At 37.6% G+C, this 25,135-nt stretch overlaps 1 protein-coding gene across 1 annotated transcript; it reads left to right on the forward strand.

Annotated features, from left to right (window-relative positions):
* The first annotated feature begins 17,640 nt into the window (after positions 1-17,640).
* On the forward strand, positions 17,641-19,470 carry LOC139719133 (QRFP-like peptide receptor). Its single transcript, XM_071630565.1, has 2 exons — positions 17,641-17,744; positions 18,132-19,470. The coding sequence occupies exons 1-2, from the start codon at positions 17,641-17,643 to the stop codon at positions 19,468-19,470; spliced, it is 1,443 nt and encodes a 480-aa protein (XP_071486666.1).
* Positions 19,471-25,135: the final 5,665 nt, after the last annotated feature.

A 25,135-nucleotide genomic window follows, 5' to 3' on the forward strand; every position in this document is an offset into this window, starting at 1 on the left:
AAGGTTTACAAATGTCTTGGAGGCATCAATGCTGAAACAGAGTACATCATGACGAGAAATTTGAACTTTTTTGTTAGGTTTTACACATTTGAATTGCTTGTTATTTGTATTTTATATTCCCTAGGTATTTCTATGGTTAAAAAAAAATCTATTCCTTAACAAGGTGTTGCGATAGGAACAGAAATTATGTTCTATGAACAGAATTATGTATGGATAATAGTCTTGTTCATTTGTAATACTTCAAAATTTAGGCCTCAATTTCAAGATTTTTTTCTTGAAGATATTTTTTTCTAAAAAATTGATGCATTTCCATGGCAACCATGATAAATATTAACCATCATTACGGATATTTAAGGTTTGAAGGTGCAATGTGATCAGAAATTCAGGAAGCTGACTAAACTTTTGTGTTTTTACTTATTTGTTTTTTTGTTTCGTATATTCGTTCCTTCCTTATCTAATGATTAACGTGATTTTTTTCTTCAAAAAGCAGGGTTTTTTTTTCATGTTATTGCTATAGCAACAAAGACGATGTGGGATGAATATAGTGAAAAACAGAACTGATAGTAAATTGTTATAGATATGCTACTCAGTCTTGCCATATTTTCATGTTTTTTCATAAAGATATTATTTTCTGTGATAAATTGTTGTTACCATGGCAACTGTCATTGCTTTGAGGTAACCATGAAATTGGAAAACTGTGATGTTTTACTAAATTAAAGAGACATGTTTATGTTGACCCATTTTGGTGATAACAGCATTATTTCATGATGTTTAAAGAAGAATACAAGTTCTTTTAAAGAAAATAATTTGTTGCCATGGCAACGGCTGAAAACGTCATTTACAAAAATGACCACAGGTGCATTCCTGTTCAGCATCCCCAAAATAGAGGAAAGAATCACAAAAGATTCAAACTTTACAGGAATTTATCATTTGTTTATTTTATTCTTTCTTTCCTTCTTAATGAAACAGTTCTTCTTTCTATAAAAGAAAGTCTTCCTCATGTTGTTGCCATAGCAACAATAATAATGTGGAATGAGCATAGTGGAAAAAAAGCTGATAGTCATAATAGGACCCTAAATGGTAATGAATAACTACTCAATCTTTTCATGTTTTTATGCTTTTTGATGAAAAAAAATCACTATTTTCTTTTTGAAATAGCTGTTACCATGGCAACCGTCATCACTATGAGGTAGCTGTGACATTCGGAAATTGTAATTTTTAATTCAATCAAAGAAATATGTTTATATTGACATCTGTTGGAAATTACAGTATGTTTTTTATAATGTTTAATGAAGAATACATGTTCTTTTAAAGAAAATAATTTGTTGCCACGGCAACGGCTAAAGATGGCATATGGCAACAGGTGGATTCGTGTACGGCACTCCCAAACTAAGGGAAAGAGCACAAAAAATCTAACTCTACAGAAATGTATTATATACCGATTTATTTCATTCTTGCTTTCCTTTTAATTGAAATACTTATTTTTTTCTTTAAAGCCGGTCTGCACTGGCCATTATTTTGATGCCAGAACTTTTTGTAAAGAGCGCCATCTATCAAAACTTCCGGTGGCCGGGTTACATCCATAGAACTCTAGTCAGAACTCTAGTTCTGTGGTTACATCGTTTGTAGCTGATCGCCGCCTGCATGCCGGTCAGCGCACGATCTCACAGCAGCTGTGCGCAGAGCCGAGAGAACACACACAAGCAGTGCGTGCATAATATGGTGGGGTACCGAGAGCCCAGCCCGCCCGGCGCGGCCTCGATCTTTCGGCCGATCGCGAGGGAATGGGCTACTTGTCGCGAGAGAGATCCATGTTTCTTACCAATGCAGACCCACTTTAAAAGGCAGCTTTTGTCATGTTGTTGCTATAGCAACGAAAAGGAAGTGAAATGAACATAGAGGGGAAAAAAAGCTGATAATCATGATAGTAGGTAGTAATCAACATTCCACTCGATCTTGTCATATTTTCTTGCTTTTTCATGAAAATATCACTATTCTCTTTAAAAATAGTTGTTACCATGGCAACCATCGTTGCTATGAGGTAACCATGGCATGATAAGAATTGTGATTTTTAATTTGATTAAAGAGATGTTTATATTGACTTATTTTGGTGTTTATGGCATGTTTTTATGATGTTTAATGAAGAATACACGTTCTTTTAAAGAAAATAATTTGTTGCCATGGCAACGACTGAAGACGTCGGTTAGAAAAATGGCAACAGGTGGATTCGTGTTCAACACCCCCAAAATAGGGGTAATAGCACAACAACAACAAAATCTACTGAAAATTTTAAGAACACCCCAATATTGTGACAACTCGCCGTCTACTATTACGTGTCTTCAGTGATGGCAGTGACCTCAAATATAATATTTATGTTTGGGTTAGTTATGCAGACTAGCTTGCATGAAATTATGTGCAACATTATCCAATTTGCACTGGACAAAATTTGTACGCTTAAACATGGAAGGTGGGGAGAGGAGTACCATATTTTGGGTTGATGCTTAATAGTTTGTTAACAGGCATATGGCAAAGTCCCTTGAACTGGATGAAAGGGTGACAGATGCTAACCAGAAAACAACAGGCCCACCTCATCAGATGTACGTCACGAGTCAAACAACCCGAGTCGTACAGCCCATGATCGAGTTACGCAGCCCACGAGTCATACATCCCGTGACCTAAACACTAGATGAACAAGGTCAGTGAGCTCGACATCAAATATAATAGGCCCACAAGCTGTGCAGTCCACGAGCTCGACACTCGAGGAAAACAAGGCCCACGAGATTAATACATGTATTACATCAGAAAGCTTAATCTATTCAATGTAGGTCTTGAGGACCTCCCCCTCCCCCCATGTGTCGGACTCTTATGGGCCTGGTTTGCCTAAGTGTCAAGCTCATGGGCAGTGCTACCTAGTTTCGAGCTGGCGGGCCTGTGTTGGTCAGTGTCAAGCTCGTGGGCTGTATGGTTCCGGTGAATGACTCATGGTCCTGGAGCATACAGTGACGTCATGGACCATCTGGAAAGCGACATACTGTGAGGCATAACATGCATTCCACATGAAGCAACCCTGTGTCTTGCAACTTGCTATTGTCATCCAATTAAGTTTGGGTCATTACGTCAGGCAATTTTGGGCATTTTTTCAATGACCTGTTCACAGTATATTGGCATGTTTAACAGACTGTAACTCACCAAGATGCCTCTTGAAATGTTTTGAAAAACTTCTGCTTGATTTTACATGAGCGGATGATTATCAGTTGTCTTTCTGCTTTTTCATCTTGTGTGAAACAAAGTATTGTTTCTCTTCAAAAGATAGCGTGTCAATCAATCTGCACTTACTGTTGGTGCTCTATCGGCCCTATAAGACATTCAAACCCACCTTCATCCTAGACATCCGTAGGCGTTGTGGTGTCGAGCGGGATCTGAACATCCCTTATGAAGCGAGACTTCTCTTTTCTTTTCTTTTCCCCACTAACAATGTGAAACAAAGATATCCGTAGGCGTTGTGGTATGTATACGTGGTAGAGCGAGACTTCTCTTCTCTTTTCTTTTCTTTTCCCCACTATCAAACAGATTTAGCAGGAAACATAGAAGCATTCGCACATACTGTTTACATTTCCCATCACATGCCTTTAACATCGGAATTTTCATGTACACATTTTGCCTGGAAAAGAATTACCAAAAACATTTCAACACAATACATGCTCAAAAGAAGCCATTTGGTTCATATATAATTTACTCGACAGAGTGATTTATAGGGGCCTACTTATCACTGTCCACGTACTCGAACAGTTTTCGCTAAAGATACAAGTATGTTCACAAGACTGCAAACAGTAGAATGATTTGCCCCTTTACATATCAGACTACTACATCTCTGGAAATGTCTTCAAACGTTAATGAAAGTCATTCCTCTTAAATGATTACTCTCGGTCGACTAATGAGGTCCTCGTCTGCATGTCATTGTCGATCTCGTTAGTGTGACTGGGCCGTCCGTTGAGCGGTCTGCCGTCACGCTGTCAGTAGGCCTATTCTCTTCGTCACCATCACTCTCCACTTTGTATCAGTCTGACAGGGCGCTTCAACATCTCCGATGACACCAGTTGACTATTTGGAGTTTGTAATTGCACTCCAAATTGGCGTAAACCAAAGTTTTGTGTTATCGTGACTCATAGTTTTTCTTAATGTCCTTCTGCTCGCCGGTTCAGTCATGACAGTCAGATCCTCATCACATTCACAGCGTAGGTCGATGGAGCATTCAGCGTCGATAAAGATTAGTTGGTTGAATTGGAAGGGGGGGCACGATGTACCAAGAAAGGGGAACTCCTGACTTTATCTCTGTGGTCTCCAACTATTCTCAAAGTTCCTCAAAATTCCAAAATTCTCTGCAGCCTTTGATTCACTACATAGTGTGAAGCCGCTCCCACTGTGCTTGCCACTCTAACTGATTTCTCGGCTGAGACATGTTTTTTTTTTGTAACTAATGTACTAAGAAACTTCCTTTCCCTAAAGCATTTCATTGGCTCAATCTTATATTGGGGTGTGGCGTTCACTATTCAAGAAATTAATTTCTTTCTGGTCAAATGTTCAATTTGCTCCTCCTATTCGTTTCTGTGAAAACTCACTTTTCTATGATTCATCTCAATTTCTGATTAACTCGCCCACTGTCTTTAGTTTCTTCATTCACTTGTTCTCTGTAACTACTGGTAAAGACTTTATTGTTTCTTGGATATCAAAATGATAAACCAAATGTGACCCGCTACAACAAAAGGATCCGAAAGTCGGTGGAGGAAAATTTTCTGAAAATTGCATGAATTCATTCCTTTACTCTTATACTTTATTTTGATATATAGCACAACTCATAAAAGTACTCGGTTAGGGAGATATCAATGATTTTATTAGCGCATGTCAAGTGGTTGAGGAAATCAGTGTTTCGAGAAAAACGCCTTCAAAGTTATCCTTCCGACGCTGTCATGATCAAGGGGAGGCATGACAGTTTTCACCGCCTGACAGTAGAAGATAGGCTCCTAGCAACCTCCGCGATGTTCATTCAAGCTTAGCGCCAGCGGTCTACGCACGACCAATCAGTAATCAGGATGCCACGCACTGACCAATGAGATCACTCCCTTGTTGCTAGGGGCGGAGCCTAGCTGCGGCGCTAAATCCAAATCTTCGGACACGTTTCTGTTACGTTGAAAGTCGAAAAATCACGGCCCAGAAAATCTCTGATTTCTTGCCTTCTCCTTGATCATTTAGCTTCGATATTTCGGCAGATGATAGACAAAACAAAGTACAGAATTATGCAAAAAACAGAAATCCAATTGTTTTGACCAGTTTTGATGATGAGACTTCAAACTCGATTTTCCCGGCTCAGCCGTTAGCGACTTTAGGATCCTTTTGTTGTAGCGGGTCACAAATGAATATTAGTGTCCTTATGGCAACCAACGTCATCGTTGTTCTGGGTCATTATCCCTGAATTTGTCTTTGGAGTTCCTGTTTGACCCACTCCACTAAACTATAAATGCTAAAATAGAGGAATACATTCTGGCAGGAGGGCCACCTTCCAGCTCAGAGGGTCATTTCCCTCCATTACCTGCGAATGAACTACAATGAACTTTTCAACGTATCTTTATGTTCAAAAAGAACCGTCTGGTTCATCCAATAAGCCCTATACCATACATCCCACTCCTGAGAGAGGTTAATATGTATTTTCGTTACATGTACTATAGAATTATGCTTTACGCATGCGACTAAAACGATACGTGGATAACGTGCCGCTCGATATATTTTGGAGTAGATAACTTTATGTGAAAAAACAAGGTCACGCTGGGAGACTGGAGGTAAGTTGATTTCATATACTGTAACATATCGGATAGTGAATCGAGGCTTTGACATGTATTCTATAACGCCATGTATTCATAAAATGATCGTATTCAATATGGGGTATAGGACATACCTATTTCCATTGTTTAAGGTATGGTGTATAATGTAACCATAGTCCTACATTCCTTTTGGATGGGGGGGGGGAGTTGAAAAATCACTCAAATCTGAGTTTTTTGATGTGTTAAATGACATAATATAACGAGCAGAAAACGTATCTAAACTGAGTTGCCATCTACGGCACTGATGTTTAAAGGCATAATTTAACATTTGCAGATGAAACAAAAACCCAGCATTATTAATGCTTTGAAATACTTCTAAAATGTGAGTTAGGGATAGAAACAACCACTGTAACATATTGAAGTGGTAAAATGGATATCAAGTATTGCTAAACATACAAAATGAGAAAAATAGTCATGATTAAAGTGTTTTCAGACTAAACACCTCTACAATTATGGTTTATTGAGAAAAATTCAGATATCTCCTAATTTAGATTTTATCGAGAAAATCTTACATGATAGGATATTTTGTGGTACAACAGAAAAACACATATGCATTAAATGTCATATCTCTTTTTTTTCTAAATCACAGTACCCAAAGCAGGACCTCTAAAATATATATTGAGACATGAGAGAACACATATTGAGAAATTCAATCTACGAATACAAAATGATTCCGAGGTGTACTGCTATCATTCTCTTTTGCGAAAATCCCTTTGAGGAGAGGAAAGTATATCTAATCCGAAGAATAATTCCGTCTCCTCGGTACTGCGGATAAGGCTCTGAGTTAAAATTAAAGTTTCCCTGGTTTCAGTCTTGCCAGTTTCGAATAAAAACATTATCATTGACAATTATGCTGGCCGCAAAAGAAATGTCATTCCAAAGAAATTGTATTGAGTAAGCTCGCTCACTGTCTTAAAGCCACTTCTGACATTCTGGCAACAGTGAAAGCTATTTATACGGTTACCATGAGCAAAGAAGCTGTTGGGATCGACAAATTTGCTGTAACATAAGCATAATAGGTCATGTCTTGATAAGTTACAAGTAGGCCTACTAAATAGCGCAAGTACACAAAGTTTTCTATTTCTGATATAAAACAGGAGTTTGACTTACCTTGAGAACCAGTTTTGAAATGAGTGTGTCATGCATCCCTTGAATAATGCTTGAAAGGTTGTTACTCTGCGCGCTGACTCTATATTTTTGGCGAACAGATGACAGGTGCGCAAAGCGCAATAAGCCAGTTTGGGGTGCCTCTTTGAGCATGAGCAGAAAAGGTCATTTGTACCAACGGAGCATTTTGGTTGTTGGATTCACTGAGATAAGCGTCTGTGATGTAATGATTATAAATTCAAGTGATCATTATAAGGTGGTGCAAAAGCGGTATTTCACAGTATAAAAACAGAAAAAAAAAGATTGTTATACTTTCAATGCAAAATAAAGAAAATGAATGCTTTCCAAAGTGCTAATCATTGAGAATCATTCTGGTCAACTGTTCTTCGCAAATGTATCCTTTGTTTGAACATGAGTGATGAATTCCATAAATTGTTACGTCAGGCAAGCTGACGCCTTCACTAGTGAAGTGCCCAACCAACTTAGAAAGAAGTAAGGTCATGTGTGCCCATGTGCCCGTCTAGCTAGCCCCGACTGGCGTATACGCAGTTACACATAGATAATTGTTATTGTTCACCACATAGGGTTTTTTTTTTTTTCATCTCTCTCTTTTCTCTGCAGTTGTATCCTCGCAGAAGTGGGTCGGGGGACTATGTTTTCAGGTTGTCTTTTCGTTCCTGTTTAATGATTTGCCTAATAGGCACAAGGAGTCATCCAGTTTTGTGAACCATTCTCCTGAACTAGATATAATGACTGAAATCAATAAGTTTCATCAAGATTTAGATGGCGGACCATATTATTCTAATGGTAAATACAAGTATCTTTTTTTTTGCGTAAGAATCTGACTTGTCTCAGTCACCTTGAAGAGGAAATTGATAAGAAAAGACAACTGACAGAGCAGAAAAATATAAACAAGAGCACATAAAAAGAGAATCATAACAACATAGAAAGACTGTAATCGTAAAGGTTTTCCGTAAATGTACATTCTTGCAAGCTACTACATGAGGAATCAACAAGTCTCGTAAGTGGTCATAGGAATAGTTGAAGATGAGGTTCAGCAGAAAAACCATGGTGACAATATTGAATATGCATTTAATTATCTAGGGCTATTGATATTTGACTTCATCATGGACTAGTTTTATCGAAAGCATGCCGCGGAACTCAAATGGGGAATTTCCACATACGGCCTATACCATATTGCTGATAGTAAGTGCAATAATTATAGGCTTTTGTAAATTTTGGTCAACCCCTAAATTACTCATCAGTTCACAGACATTTAGGAATATACTTAATTTATCATTTCGTAGCAAATATCCAGAGCCATTGAAACTTTCAAATTATTTACCAACTCATATAGACTCGAATACAGCCGCATATGCAAATAAGCAAATTCCCTCAAAACACTAACACACACATCACTTTAATACACATCAAGAGGCGTAAGTTCACACGACAAAACACATGAATACGCCAAATATAGATGCGCATTTACTCATTCAATACATCCTCACCGATATTTAGCACTGACAAAGGCACACGCTAAATTGCTACCAATTCGCCAAATCATCACTCTAAACATTAACCTTGCGAGTTGGATTTTTTTTTTCGCCTTTACGATCTACCTTCCCTTTTGTTGATTTCATTAAGTAAATCACAAACTTGTTTCAATGGCGCATTATCAATTTCTATGCCCGTTTTCCCCTTTTGTTTTCTGAGGCTGCCACCAACCACCAAGTACCTGCCCTAAATGTGGCGGCAGACTCATCGTTCTGTCAAACTTTAATGCACGCATGGCTAGTGGTTTTTTTTTTTCATTGTACTTGTTCAGACGCTTCAAAGTTTATCGTGATCATTATACAATTTATGTACTGTGACAATACTTTGTACAGGCCCTATCGGTTTTTGTTAAAGTAAGCGTAATGCTAATTCATGCATAATTTTCATGGGAAACGCAAATAATAGAACTGCGTGAGATTGAACTAACACCAAGATGCTGTATAGTCACTGTCCACCATCACCAGTCTGAATTGGTTAAACCAGCTTGAGGGCCTATATAATGGTTAAAGGCTATAAATTTTAGGTGAGTGAAAAAAAAAAGCTTCATGGATCATCTGTTTAGTACAATGCATTGTCGGTCCCTCTCCATTCCTAACATATCATTTTCTGCACTTCTCAGCTGAACTTGTATTAAATGAGAGGGGAGTAAATTCATCATTCCCATCTCCTCTTATACAGAGGTGTATAATTATGAACAGATACACTATACTTCTTGTTTCATTTTTAACCTTGTAACCTTTTTGATCCTACTCTGTCTTTTTTGTTGTTGTTGTTGTTGTCGAATACCCGATACCTCTCCAACAGGAATTTATATAGATTCGCAGGAATGTATACATAATTGTATAAGGATGTTGCCTTTTTGTGTTTTCAATAATCTTTTACTTGATTTTGATATTTAACTAATTATACAATAAAATTCATGTTGAATGTATACAACAAAATGCAATCAATATAATCAAAATGAAATAAAATATTTGATGAATTACTGACAAATTGTAGAGTAAGAATAGAAAATGTGTTGCAGTACACTGCATGACATTTTTTTTCTTACTGTAGACTCCTTATTTCCATTCACTTCCATTCCCTCCTACAACTCATCATACTGATACGACAGAAGGTTCCATTTTCTGAAGTATTTTATTCTATTTCATTCATATAAAAAGACAATCATCAAACCAATAATGATCAGTATCATTTTCTACATACATGTATATCCTTAAGGTAACCTTCAGAACAGAAATTCTAATCATTTACAATAGATTGAGAACATTCACTTAATTCATGTATTTCATGTAGATTTAAGGGGGAACCAGTGAAACATAGACCTATATAGTTGTATTCTGTATGTCTGTGATGTATCACAAATTATAATTGAATTTATGTATCAATTCCTGTAATATATATATATATATATATATATATATATATATATGTTGGAAATTGCAAAATGAATGAATGTATAATGAATGATATTCCTGCATGCCCACCCAATCTCTTGCCCTTTACCGAAAACACCAATAGTCCTACGTTTAATAATTACACCTCAAATCAAATATCCGATTTTGGTGAATCAGACCCTTCCCGCTTAGGCCTCTTACAATGACATATGACAGCAGCTGCTGTGCTAACAAGTAAATAAAATGGGATTATCATGAGAATTTTAATGGAAAACATGGGATGTGTGCTCTTCACGTAAATACTAACTCTCCCCATTTGGTAGAAATTCGTTATTACAAAGGCTCCTTATTCCAAAAATTCGACAATTTGTAAATTTAATATGAATTGTTATTCCAAAGATTCAGTAATAGGAAAATAAATAAGGTGCGTTATATTATCATTTGCGAACCGTTGGAATTTCGAATAGCACTCCTATTTTAGTAGGTGAACTCCTTATTCACTACATTTGTGGTTTAGCATTTTGTCCTTACACGACTGTACTGCAGTTTTGACTTCATGCATGAGAACATCTACTATAGAATGGCTGAATTTGACCTTGCCTGATAGATGATATACAATAGATTAGAAAGATAACAGTTTCACGTAGGGCCTGGGCTATTTCTCTGAGAGGTCCCTTCTATGCCGGAAAGAATGATTTGCCAATCTGCGCAGCTGAGTTCCCCGACCATGATTGGCGTCACTGGGGGGTGCTTTCGCACTATACTCTCCCCCCCCCCCCCCCTTAGACTTAAAAAAAAAAATGATGACGCCCCTGTCAATAAATCAAAACTCTGAAAAGCCTCATGCCATAAACCTCGAGTCTTTGAACATATTCGACAAATGTATAGATACGTCTTAGCGCTTTTATTGCAAATACACAAGCACACACGCATGCACACACACAAACACACACACACACAAGCACAAACACCATGAAATAACTTATACAAGTTGTTCTGGGTTTTTTTTTTCGCTTTTTCAGACTAAAGCAGAATACACCTAGCCGTAATGGAGGGTTACGTAGCGAATATTTCATCGTTTCATAGTAATTCTGACTTCTCACATTCATTGATTCGGGTAATTATTATCAACCAATAAAACGCATACACAACTCCTCGCATCCGTGCTACCCTACGCTGTTTTAATTCAATCTCAACGAAAGAAACACATAAAAAAATTGCATTCTATTCAACATTTTGATGACTGACTTCGTTACAAAGCATATAACATATTAAGACGATAATAATGTCATGACTTCTTGCACTCATAATTATTATGACACTTCCTTCCTCCTTCATAATAATCTTGAAACAAGACGAATCAAGATATTCCTCATTGTTCCTGGGGCTTACATTTAAACGTTTACACACTGTCATGACGTATACGTACAAAGCATCTTGATATTTTTTGGACGGTGTAAGCAAGATAAGCAGACGGTGATGCTCAAAGACGTATAAAAGAAAAAGTCATGAATGATCCCTGTATTGCAACGTGTAAAGCATTTATTTCTGTTACGTGCACTCATTTTGGTCCCTTAAAGTTACTTGTTATGTATTAGATACATTAATGAAGCACATCCTGACTGTGTATGATAATTGGGTATAGTTTTGTGCGTTTGGCTTAATCATTATCTAAACATTTGAAATCCGCCATATACCTGATACACACTATCCCACTTTCCCACACCCGAAATGAGAAAGGACCAATTCTCCTCCACTGTAGGCCCTAATGAAATACGAAAGCCAAACGAAAAAACGTGTTCAATAAGTCTATTTATTTTCATGATTGGCTGATTTCCTGTCCCCTATACACCAGATACACTTTTATCAGTTACACCCATCACCGTCATGCACTTATCAGCACACCCACAGAGATTGTGTTTATCGCCAGATGTCAGTCTTATTAGTGTCTTAAAGCATGGAGTCGCTTTCTTTGCGTGTGGTATACTTCTGCGTCCACGTCGCATCCGCTATAGTTATCCTTTTTTATCCTTTATCCGACTATGCCATCCTAGAAGGTAATTCAACCGTTTTAGATCATTGCTCATTGATCACACTCCCCGCATTTCAAAGAAATGTATAGCCTACCATCTTAATGCTGCTATAAAAATGTCGGTAAGTCCTTGCAATTTGTTTCAATGGCAGTAATACTCCCCGGCTTTTAACATCGATCTGTTGACAATTTGACCTTACCATTGTACATTTCATAAAATCGAGATGAAATCCACTCTTTCTCAGCGGATCGATTTCTCGAATACAAACTTTCATATCACATTTTCATCTTCCTAACTTTAATTATGGTGGTCCCTACCAAATCAATCTACGCCACAAAAAAAAAAAATGTACTGGTCTCTCTCACACAGATTGTTTGATACCTTATGACTTGCTTTTAGTTTGAAGGAAGGATCTAAATAGGATGCACTTTATAAAGCATATATGCTTTAACATATTTTTCTTCTACTTCTCGAATGTTATGAAGGCTTTTTGATACAGCTAACAAAAACTCCAGGGTCCTATATGTAATGAATGTAAAGATAAATTTGAAAATTAAAGAAAACCTGCCTGCAATCAAAATAAACAATATACCATCTATCAAGTCTATCGAAAGTATGCAAAGGATATAGTATGAACAGCTGTATCACCATTACTGCCGATACCATGACAAGCAAAACTAACATCAAAGGTAAAACACTCCTTGAAACTGAAGCTTGAAATTCTTGACAGTTATGATAAATTGTATCTCTCAATTTACTATTAAGAGTAAAACAATCGAAGCTATTTGGCCTCATCGAAATTTCAGTATGCTTGCATTCAAAATGAAAGGAAGGAGAAAAGAACATCAAATGATTTAGTTTACTTTTTTTCAAACTTCATCGAGATCTCTGAACTTCACAAGTAATATACTGACCCTGAACAAACAAAACATTTCAAACCAGAAGGGAGAATGAGCAAATATCATTATACGATGTGCACTTTTCTTAACACAAAAGGAAACCACAGTCATTCCAATCGATCGTTGTGCACAATACTTAAACCAAAGCCATGTGTATTTACTTGACGTCTATTATACATGTCTTTTTTTTAGCTCTTATAATCCTTACACTTTATTCTGAGCATGTGCAGTATGTAAGCCCAGAGGATGGCCGTGGGAGGTATAAATTCACGCGTGCGCATTCTCAGATTATTGAAATCCAGAATTTGTTTACTTTTCGGGGAGCCTGGAGATCTGTATCCTGTATTTTCACCGAACGACACTCCGCTTTCTCAATTTCTTCGTAAGTAAATTCTTAAATCGAGACATTTTCATAAACCTAGCGCTCTGTTTTACCTTGTTAAAATATGTCAAACTTCATGCAACGTCACTCCCTTGTTGTCATATACGATAGTGTTGCAGAGATACAAGGTGACTTTAGACGGTACAGTGGAAACTCAATATATAGACACCTGAATGAGATGTGATACAACCACGTACCTGATATAACAAACTATTTAAGGTCCAAATTTATGTACTTCCTTTGTTATATATTGTTTATTGACTACTTATTTAACAAAATTACATGTTATGAAAAATTGTCTCGGTCCCCACGATCTCGTTATACTGAGTTTCCACTGTGTAGAGGATTATTATGACTAGTGATAACAGAAAAATAGAATTCACGATTTTTTTTTTCAGAGAGGGCTTAATCAAATATTAAGATAACCAGGTCTGTGATCAACTCTACGTTCGAGACAATCAACAGTGTAGACATAGAACCTACACCAGACCCACTTTATCAACTTGGCACCCCTTGTCAAACATCAAGACAAAGAGTGATTCTCTTCATATTTTGTGACGTGTAAAATGAAACACTCTATATGAATACTTTATTGACGAACAATGTATTAAAATTTTTACCATGTAGTTATAACTTCCGAAATTTGCAAATATTAAAAACTGTAAATGTTTAATTAGTATTCCTTCCATCAGCCCAAACTCCGGTTGAGTTTGGAAAGTTTGAAAAAACAAACAAACACATAATAACCAATTCATCATTCCCTCTTTTGTTTGTCGCCAAATAGCGAACCATGGCACAGTTGTCGAAATGCCTCTTGTGAAACTGGTTTTAAGTGACGTTAATCATTAAGGCTGTAGAAACTGGATTATTCTCTTCGAAAATTATTTGAATAACTTCGTGGCAATTCAACACCAGAACTAAGCCCATACATTCACATTTGCTTTGTTATTATAATCCTATAATTTAATGTTTCGTTTAATTCATTAGGACTTAGTCATGTTGTAGTATCCTCATAGTGTTCTTGACTTATTTCTGCTTTAAAAAAACCCCCACACACACGCACACAAACAAAACACCGCACCCAACCGACATTTTATTTACATTATTTCAATGTCCAGACTTGTTAGTAATAGAAGTGGTAATACAAAATAATAATGATGATTACAGCATTCACGGTTGTGTTTTACATCCACGTCACGCTGTTGAAAGTGTTGAACAATTTATTACAACTCATGTCACTTCAATCGCATCTGTTGTGTTGGTCCTCATGATAAGTTGGAACATCATTTCGATGTGTGAGAGAGAACGCTTAGGATTTCTTATATTTTATGTACTACGACGTTTTGAGTTTCCTTATTGAGTCATTGAATCTTATTTGATTTATTTCAAATGTTTGATTAGGATAATACTCACTGGGAGTGTTTCAAAAAGTTGTTCTTAAAGTAATGAACAACTTAAGAATGACAGGTGAGCAGTTCTTGTGCTGAATTATTGAAATTCTGATAAGTAGAGCCCATCAGAACGTGTTCCAGTCGTTCTAAAGTCGTTCGTAACTTCAAGAACAGCTTTATGAAGCACCCCACTATGACTTTTTCTGTTTTATACTGGTGTAACGCTTGAGTAAACTTGAACTTGACACTTGAAATAAATATTTTAGAATTCGCACAGTAGACCGTAACGTTCTGAAAAACCCACTTCGTCGCCATTATTGATTTGCTGTCATACCTGTTACACATGTGATACGAGGTTATCCCATCGTTAGGAGACTTGTAACATGTGGAACGTCATCAAAGGAGAAACCAAGTCACAAGACTCAACGCAGGAAAACATGTTTTTGAAGGACTTTTGAAGGTTTTGAATAGATTTCGGATGAAATAAAATCTAACTACATGCACTATTTACACATCTCAATTGTATTCCATGAAATATACATTTTACTGTGTGTATGACATCAAATGCCACGAATGTGTTGATCTTGTGAAGACGTAAGCGTGAAATACAACATGCTCCAGTCTTGACATGCAATGCACATTTGTCAGTTTGATGGTACCGAATTGAAAATAGATTACAGTTAATGAAATCATAGTTCTCTGTGTTTCTGAATGTGAATGGCATACATTGTCAAGGTTCGTTATGGGTTAATCACAATCCGGAGACTCAAGGAAGAATCTGGACACAGAAGCCATGTTAGATTGCAATACATTGTAATAAATTACCTCTTCTTCTTTCTTTTTTTTATAGTTACTATTTTACAATAGTCAGTTTAAATCATGACACCTCTGTAAAGCAAGTATCATAATGTCGTTATACATATATATATATATATATATATATATATATATATATATATAAACGTTGAACTTTTGGATAAGTTGTCCTACCCTAGCTAAACTTACCAGCGCAAACATCAGCTTGATTCATAGTTTTTATCAAAAAGGTTTATCCGTCTTTATGTATCCGTGTTTGTATACATACTCATATGAAGGCTTATTATACACACATATAGGTCTTAGCATGTGTAACACGTGTTAACAAATATGCAAAGCGAAAGGGAAACACACATGCATGCTTCCAAACAATGTCTGGAATGTGATGACCACATTTTCGTTTAAATTGTTGCGATATGTTGTGAGTTATTCCGATAGATCGTCACATGGGAATACTCAAATTAAAGACTACAACACTTCCGTCTTTAAATAATTTATACTTTATTGCAGGGTAACGGCAATATTTACAAGTATTTCAAGAAAATCATGAGCCCATTACCCCAGCGGAGTATAGTGTCTAGATTCAACTCAATCGCCATCGTATCGCTGAATTCACTCATGCCACGAAATCAATCTCTGATTTCAAATGAGAATCGTCTGCTTTCAAGTTTGTTTACAGCCTATACCTACCTCTCTTTGAAAGAGATCATGTTCTGATCGAATTTCACGTTCATAAACCCTAATTTTCAGCGTTTTCGAGACTATACACAAGTTTGGCCCTTGGTCACCTTACTCCAACATTATAACATACTTATTCACGCTACATGTCATGTTGATCCTGTGTAAGGCCTAGTAGTAATAATCATACTCCTTCGATCAGTATGAAACTAGTATGACTACATTAGTGCTCGAGCATCCTCCATAGTACCGTTAGGATACTGCACTGATCTACATCAGCATGCAACACAACCTTATACAACTATGCCAAATCTTCATATTTGACATCAAATTTTTGGAACATCCCTTATCACACGATCCATCATACAACATGCGTGTGCACGATGCATCCTCCAAACGGTACTGCAGTTTTACTCATTCAAAAGGGAAAACAAGTTTACATGCATGTTTTATTTCAGAGGTCAGTATATCTTCACTTCCAATCTTCTTCTTCTCCTGGTTAAGCCTGCCTCCTTTATGTTTGAAGATTCTTGCAGACTGTGTTATTTACTTTATAATACTGTTTATTTACAAATATTTACAAGCACATAACAATTGGGAAGAACAAAGACTAATCACTGTGGTCAACCGTAAGTCGGTTACGGAATTTAAAGCTCCCACAGATGGCGCTGCAACAGTTTCCGAGGACAGGGAATTCCAGCTCCTTACTGTTTTCGGAAAGAACGAATGGCGATGCGATTCAGTTCTCGAGTATGGTATCTGAGAAGTATGGGGTTGGGTGGCTCTTGTCAAATGAGTAACCTGTTTGATATTATAGTACCGTGCCGTTCGTCCATCATGGTTAGCTTGTCATTTTCTCTGCGCTGTTCCAGAGTGGTCCAATCAAGTTCTTGCAACATTTTAGTGACACTTGAAGTATTATGGTATAGCGATTCAGAGTATTAAAATCTCGCAGCTCTTCTCTGGACCATTTCCACTTTGTGGGTGGGGTTCTTGGAAGATGGGTCCCAGTCAGAAGAAGCATACGCCACAACATTTGTCGAACCAATTTTTTTGTAAGCTGTGGCTTTATCATCAAAGGATTTATGCCACGATTGCGTCTTAGAAATGCAAGGACATTATTGGCTTTATTGACAGTATTATTGACGTGTTGGATCCACTTCAAATCAGAAGTGATGGTTACACCAAAGTACTTCACGGATTCAACAGATTTAAGAGTGGCGTCGTGTTATAATGATCCACGTATTGAACCTTTCTTCTTCTCCTGGAGATTGTCAAAAACCCTGCATTTATCTGTGTTCAAAACCATCATCCATTTTTTAGCCCAGTCTCCAATTCTGTTTAGGTCCTCTTGAAGATTTTGCGTAAGATGATGTAGGAGATTGCATCATCGACAAATAGGTGGACGTGTGATGCTAGACCATCAGGCAAGTCCATGTGAACCGGCATGTTGAAAGTTTATGCGGGTTTCCACATCTTAATGGGACCCACTGTAACTCCGACGATGACTCCAACTTCTGCGGAAAATAAACATGACACCAAGTGGTTTCCCAAGATTCCCCGGCAAAGGGCGGGCATCGTCTACAAAACACGAGCTCATCTGCTTCAGTGGGATCATGCTCCACCTTTGTGCCAGCTATGAATTTGAATACAACACATGCCAATTGACTATATCTACAAACATATTCTTATTTGCGTGGTGGTCATATTACAACCAAAGCAACAGTACATACAATGTGGTTATAGCACAGGTTGGGACAACCGCCAATAGACTATATCTACAAACACATTCTTACATGCGTGGCCATATTACAACAAAATTATTACAATTCGCATACATGTTCAGACTTTTGAAGTGATGCCAGTACATGCGAGTAAATACATGTACAACCATTACATGACCTTTGTGAGGTAGCTGCGTGTTCGCGTTTTTATAAATATCTGCGTCAATTTAGTTGAAGATGATAAACCTTCTTCTGTTTGCTACTCCCACAGATCTACTCTCAGCGACACAAACGATTCAACTACCATGGTCTCCATCACGTTCGCCATCATGGCATATTCGATACTTTACGCATCACGACTGATCCTCGTCACTTCAGATACAATGGCGCCAACAAGTCAAGACTTTGCACAGACGTCGACCGACTACGCAACTTTACTGGACGACGAGGCGGGAATTGAGTCAATGGCAGGCAGTCCACTTCAGAAAACCAGTGCAAAACGGTCGTCAAAGACGGTAGCGACAGATCAAACACTAATCTCTTTTGATGTGTCAACATCCAGTGAAAGTAGTATCAAAAGTATTGATGCATCTGATGGAGGTGATATCTCTTGGGAATGGATCCCGATAAATTGGACTTTAAGCCAACACATCCAGCTAGTATTTGCCATTGCAGGCATTGTAGGCAACTTTCTCGTGATGGCCGTCCTCTTCAAGAGACGAGCCAGGAATCGTTCAACAGATACTTTGATTGGCGGTCTAGCTGGCGCAGATTTTCTCACCTCGATTTTTCTCATTCCGGTGCCAGTTGCGTCATCGGTCCCAACATCATTTCTCGGAGAGCTCTATTGCCGCTTGATTTCTACTGGAATTCTTCTGTGGAGTTCAATAACTGCGTCGACTTATCTATTAATGTCCATTTCTGTGGAGCGTTACGTAGCGGTCGTTTATCCGTTGTATTTCAATCGGTATTTTAACCGCCAGCGTGTTTCACTATTTATCATCCTTGTCTGGGTTGTGTCTGTTGCCTCCGGACTTTTTGGTTTTATCGTGAAATCTGTAGATAAAGCAACTCACACATGTAAACTGGACTATCTTTCTTCAACAGGGCGGACCATTATCGCTTACTACTGGTTTTCTCTCAGGATGGTCATTCCTTGCTTTACCATGATCATCACCCAAATACTCATTGCTCGCGAGCTGAGTAAACAAGCCTCTCTCTTCAGCCAACTTTCACGTACTGGAGGGGTGGCTGGCGGGACTCCTTCGTTCCATATCATAGCGAGAGAACGAATCATCAAGATGATGTTTATTGTGATCGCCATCTACATCGTATGCTGGAGTCCCAATCAGATCGCCTATCTCGGTTTTAACTTGGGCTGGGTTCCTGCCTCCTTCAACCACAGTTCTCTGCAGAAGGTGCTGGTGTTACTTGGCTTTCTCAACTCTTGCGCCAATCCAATCATTTATACAGCACGCTTTCCTGAATTTAGAGAAGCTGTCAAAGAAATGATAACATGCAGCGCTGGGAAAAACACTCCACTCTTTGAGAAAAGTGACTTAAAGTCAAGTGAAACAATGAGCAACCAACCAATAGCAAGTGGCGTCTGAGATAATTCTCTGACTTCATCGAAGGTAATTGCAAAGATGATTGTTTTAAATGCAGCACTTTTGCATTTCGTGTCACATGAACAAAAACAATGAACTTGAACTTGAATCACACACACAATATACGCCCCGCTTGGTTTATATTGATCAACATTCGCTAAACACAGATGCAAAGGCCACGTATAAATAAAAATTAAACAGGAAAGGATGCGAGATGCTGCACGTCAGAATAACTTTTAAGAATAATCTTAGCAAAAGAGCCTGATTAAACAGAAATTTGTACAGACTATCAGACTGCTCACGTTTTAGTTCATTTCAGACACACATAATTATTATGTATACTGATAACAAGAGTACGAAACGTTTCAGCGGTAGAAAGAATAATCGATGTCTTTAGTTTTGATTTGGTATGTTTCTTTGGTTCCTATATTTCTGTCCTAACACATAAGCTGGAAAAGTTTTAGGGCTGTAGGTTGTGTGGTAAATGTTCGTTTTCAACAATACATACAAGAGAAATGAATCAAATCAAATGCGCTATGATTTAAAAGTCAGACGTTTCAATAAAAATGTCATAATCATAGCTTAACTCGTCAAAAAAGCTTCTAATGTAAAATTGAGAAGCATGCCGTTGACTTCGATTCTGGAAAAAATAATGATCATGGGATCTCTGGGTGCAGCATATTTTGTCGAGTATTGAACCATATCCATGATCACTCACTGGACATTACGATATTCAAAATTGCGGTTTAAAGAATAATCACGAGAACACTGCCAATGATGATAGCGGTTAGTCCCATAGACAGCGATGTCGAACGGTTGCATTTGTCACCCATGCAGCAGCTGACGCGATGCTGGACCGAGTCGTGTGCAGGCCTGACTACCTCTTTGCCGTCTTCATAGTCGCACTCGTTGCCGAAGTACGAACATCCCCGAGTTACATCTTCTACTCCAGGAATGAGCGACCTGGAGCTCTGTATATAAAGCAACAAGGAGGTGAAATGCCAGTTTAAGATAGGCGATAGGTGTAGAGATTACTATTTTATTGTCTCTCTGATGTTAATGACATTTTCCGTCTGGACTCTATGATAATGTCGAACTTGAACACGGAATTAAAGGGATGGTATAGTAGTGGTTGAGATTAGGAATCAGCTTTTATTATTTCTCTTTTGAGATATTTACAAACAATTATATGAAATGTTCCAGAGAATACAATTCTAAGAGGAAATCAAAGTTGTTGTTTTTTTCTAATATCGGTTTTGAAATGACTGAGATATCCAAAAACAAAGTAAAACAAAGTGGGTCCCACCTTTTATTATAAGGATCGCTCTGTTTTGAATATCTCAACCATTTCGAAACCAATTTTCATAAAATAAACCTTGAATTCCTCTTATGCTCTTCCATATTTCATCAAAAAAAAAAGGTTTCTCACTGTCTCAAATACTCACCACCAAAAAACGTTACAAACCTGAGACCCCATCTCTGAAGCATTCCTAAAGTAATGCTGTTTTGTGTCCATTCTAAGGAGATGGATCACAACAAATATAATCATTGTTTTCATTGATTGTTTGAAGATAATTCTCTTCCAGCTTTCTTTTGCTGGGAAACGCTCTTCAGCTTAATAATGATAATTATGTGTGAAAAGTCAGGTACAAATTCGGTTAGGCTACCCCCCCCCCCCCCCGCAAAAATAGAGAAAAAACATACAAAAATACACAAGGGGTCAATCTCATCAAAATCATATTTCTACGCTATGATAAGAAAATATTAGTTATCGCTAGAGATAGGCATAGAAGTGAATACAATTTTGTTATATGACATTGTAAACAACGCAGGTATGATATTCAGTGTATTACCAACAATGTGTAGGCTCACATGTATAATGGTAATGGAGAAACCAATAAATCAAATCAAATAAAAAAGTAACGATAAAAAAAGAACTATGAACCTATAGCTTTCCACTTGTGAATCACTGTCCGTTCTTTCGTTGACCCTTAAAGCCGAAGGCCACTGGTCGAAACATTTTGACATAAAATTCGTGTTTATCCAAATTGGGGTAGGGTAAATCTTGGGGTATGGGAGAACTCACGTAGCACATCCCAGGACACTCTATGGAGTAGACGGCAAGGGACGTTGCGTCAAAGTTAAGGCCGCACCCATCGTCCGAGTGCACCCCGGGAATCTGGCTGTAGCGGCACTTGTAGCAGGTTTGTGTCAGGGACTTACTGGACAGGATGTTTGACAGCGAGTCGCTGTTGCAGTTGTCGGCATTTGTGCAACAGATCTTGCAGTGTTCTGGATCCGTGCAGTTGTTGCAGTCGGTGGGTCTGCGGTCACAGCCCCGGTTGATCTGAATTCCGCCATTGTTCAGGCTAATTGCCGTCTGTTTGTTTTGTTTGTGTGTTTTTACAAATAAATAACAACAAACACTGATAGGTTAATGCAAAGTATAATAAAAGTACGAGAACGTAAATCAAATGGTACAGCTCCAGGCCAGTAACTACCCAGCTAAAACAAGGACGTTTTCTGAACATTCTTCAAACATTCCAAGTTCGTTATTTGGACGTTTTGTCAAAACGTTTTCAAAACGTCTCTTTGTGGAAGGTTTTCGACGTATTTAAAACGTTTGAAATGGACGTTATAAAAACGTTTTGTGAACGTTTAGAAAACCAATAAAAAAACCATTCGGAATTTTTAAGGACATGCAGAACAACTTTTGAACGTTGTAGAAGTCAGTAAAACCTTTTTAAGAATATTCACAACGTTCTGTGGACGGTTTGCGGACGTCCAGAAAACCTTTGAAAACCGTCTAGAACGTTCAAAAAACGTTTTAAGAACGTCCAAAAAGTCTTATGACCCTTTCCAGAACGTTCAGAGAACCTTCTATATCCGTCTAGAGCGTCCAGAAAACCTCTTAAGAATGTGTAATGTTTATTTTTTATAGGGTATTTAAAATGATTATAGTTATGAGATTATAGACGCAATTTGAGATTAATGTATCCTAATCCTAATTCTATATAATCCTATCCTAACCTCTTCCTAATGTCCTACCAACCATACTACACCCTATTCCCAATTAATGAATCTGTATCACATTCTTTTATATACCACCAAAATGTTGTGATGCATGAAAACATGATTTAATACTAAAATTAGATCACACACACCTTAATTTGAATATTTATAACTATGCATGAATATTCATAATAAAGAAACGTACAGAGGGCGAAATAAAAACGTTTTTTTTAAACGTTCATTAAAGACGAAGTCGACGTAGCAGACCTAATAAAAACGTTTTGTGGACGTTTACAAAGGACGAAGACATTGCAGACATAATAAAAACGTTTTGTAACGTCCATCGACGTTTTCTAAAACGCTTTCCAAAAACCTGTACATTGCGGTAAATGCTAAGTCCCCAATTTGACGTTGTATGTATGTTTTAAAAACGTCCATTTTATACGAAGACGTACGGAACCTAAAAAAGAAAAAAAAACCGTTCAGGAAACGTTCTGAAAACGTTCTGTGTTTGCTTGGTATGTAGGATCTTTAAGACATGGGGGAGGGGGTGAGAGGTTCAGAATTAGATCATTTTGACTTACATAGCATGACCCGTAACAAAATGAGTTGACTCGTGTCAAGGAGAACGAGACCGTGCCGCAGTTTGCCGAGTCCACAGTAGTACTGTCAACATACGAGAAGGAACATTCGAAACAGTCCAACTGCGCAGATGCCGCGGAAACCAGGGCTGACGGATAACACATACATACATACACACAAAAAAACAGATTTTTTAGACAAGATATATTTGTTTGCATTCATTTCAACATTCAACAATTTTGTTCGGTCTCCTGAATTCTGGGCCCTACATAATGAAACTAGAATAGAGCAAGTAATTACGCCCTATCAAGATCCTATAATGTCTTTCCTTTTACCAAATTCATCACCTATATTTGAAAAGTTCCATGCAATCTCTGGAAACAAATTCTCCCCGAGTTAAATTTTCGCATGTATTTGATACGTTCTTCAGTATTTCTACAATTTTACTGAAACTCTCTGAATACAGCTATTTTGTCAGGTGTGTGGTAGCATAATTTACGTGGAATTTTCACTTACGTTTATGTATTTTATGTGCATATTTCATGACTTATGTGTATACTATTAAACAGGTGTTTTTTATCATGTTCAATGTTTGGCGCCGGTATGTGTACATTGCAAAACACATCGGTGTTAGGTTAAATCTAACATCGATTAAGTGTCAGTAGAGGACCTAAAAAGTATGCTGTGATGGTGTTGAAAAAAATGTTCACCTGGCACTTCGTGGTGTTAATTTGACACTATAGCTAGTGATATTTTTGACACTGCGCTGGTGTTAATTCAACAATGACACCGCATGGTGTTGATTTGATATTGCTGGTGTTAATGTCAATGTTATAATACCCGTTGAGCTTCAATATGAGACCACATCAACTGGTGTTACTATAGTGTAAATGTGTTTACACCTTTTTTTCAAAGATCAAATACTTTATCGGAAAATTCTTGATTGTCTTGTTGAAGCTCAAAATCAAGTAGAAGAATAGTAACTAAGAAACTATTCAATTTTTTTTTTCTTCAAACGACACCCCTGAGTTGTTAATCTAACACCACAAATAAGCACCGGAAATTTAACAACACCGGACTGTTTGCAGTGTGGTGATGAGAACTGCAGGAGGTCATTCCAAATGCACGAAACTCAAGGATATTGACGAGAGAGCGCTCACACACACACATTTACATATATAGTTGATTATGTTTCATTGATATTCCTTTATTAATGGATAGGCTCTATAGATTATATAATCACATACGGCTGTTACATCAGTACAGAAGCGGAAAGGCCGTAACATATGAGTATACTTAATAAGAAAAATGAAAAAACACAAACACACAAACACATGGTTTGGTAGCACTCTCAGAAAAATGTCTAAGATCATTTTATGATACAAGTCTAATATCACACAGTGATGGAAGAATATATACTTCTCTTATTTATGATATCTATGAGATGTGAGTAATCATTTTTTCTGGAATAATTTACTTTGCATATAAATTATCATGAACACAATAATTCATGCAAGAACATAATTAAGCGAATAGTGTAATCCTTTATAATACTCCTTAAAAAATACTGTTGGTTGCATTTTGGGCAGATGGTACATGAGCCAATCCGATTAGCAATGTATTTTCGAAGGATCGAGAATTCTTTGCTTTTCTTTTCTTTTTCTAAATCGTTTCGCCTTCTTTAGCATAGCCATAGGGAGCATAACGCTGGAGCAGGGTTTGGATTCACATTGAGAAAGCTCCATTTCTTTCTGATGGTTTCGTTCAGTTGACCCGCTTTCGGAGCCCCAGAGAATGTCAGCGGGTCACGGAGGGTGCAGTGGCATCGGGAATGTAAACACCAATGGGGGTGGGAGGGGGGGTGGGGGAGGGGAGAGTCGAAAGCATATACGATACGAAGTCTTGATCGTCCAGAATATTACATTGTATTTCAAACCTGTTGGAGAAGTTTGAGTATTCCACCTCGCTATGGTTTGGCCATGGATCTACAACAATCCCATGCCATGCATTCTTCTTTGTATTCTTACGGCCCTGCCACAGCCAAACCATGCAGCTAATGTGGGCCTATATAGTA

This window comes from Diadema antillarum, unplaced genomic scaffold (assembly GCF_040938485.1).
Source record: "Diadema antillarum isolate AM-2024a unplaced genomic scaffold, OU_Dant_1.0 scf00000104, whole genome shotgun sequence".
NCBI lineage: Eukaryota > Metazoa > Echinodermata > Echinoidea > Diadematoida > Diadematidae > Diadema > Diadema antillarum.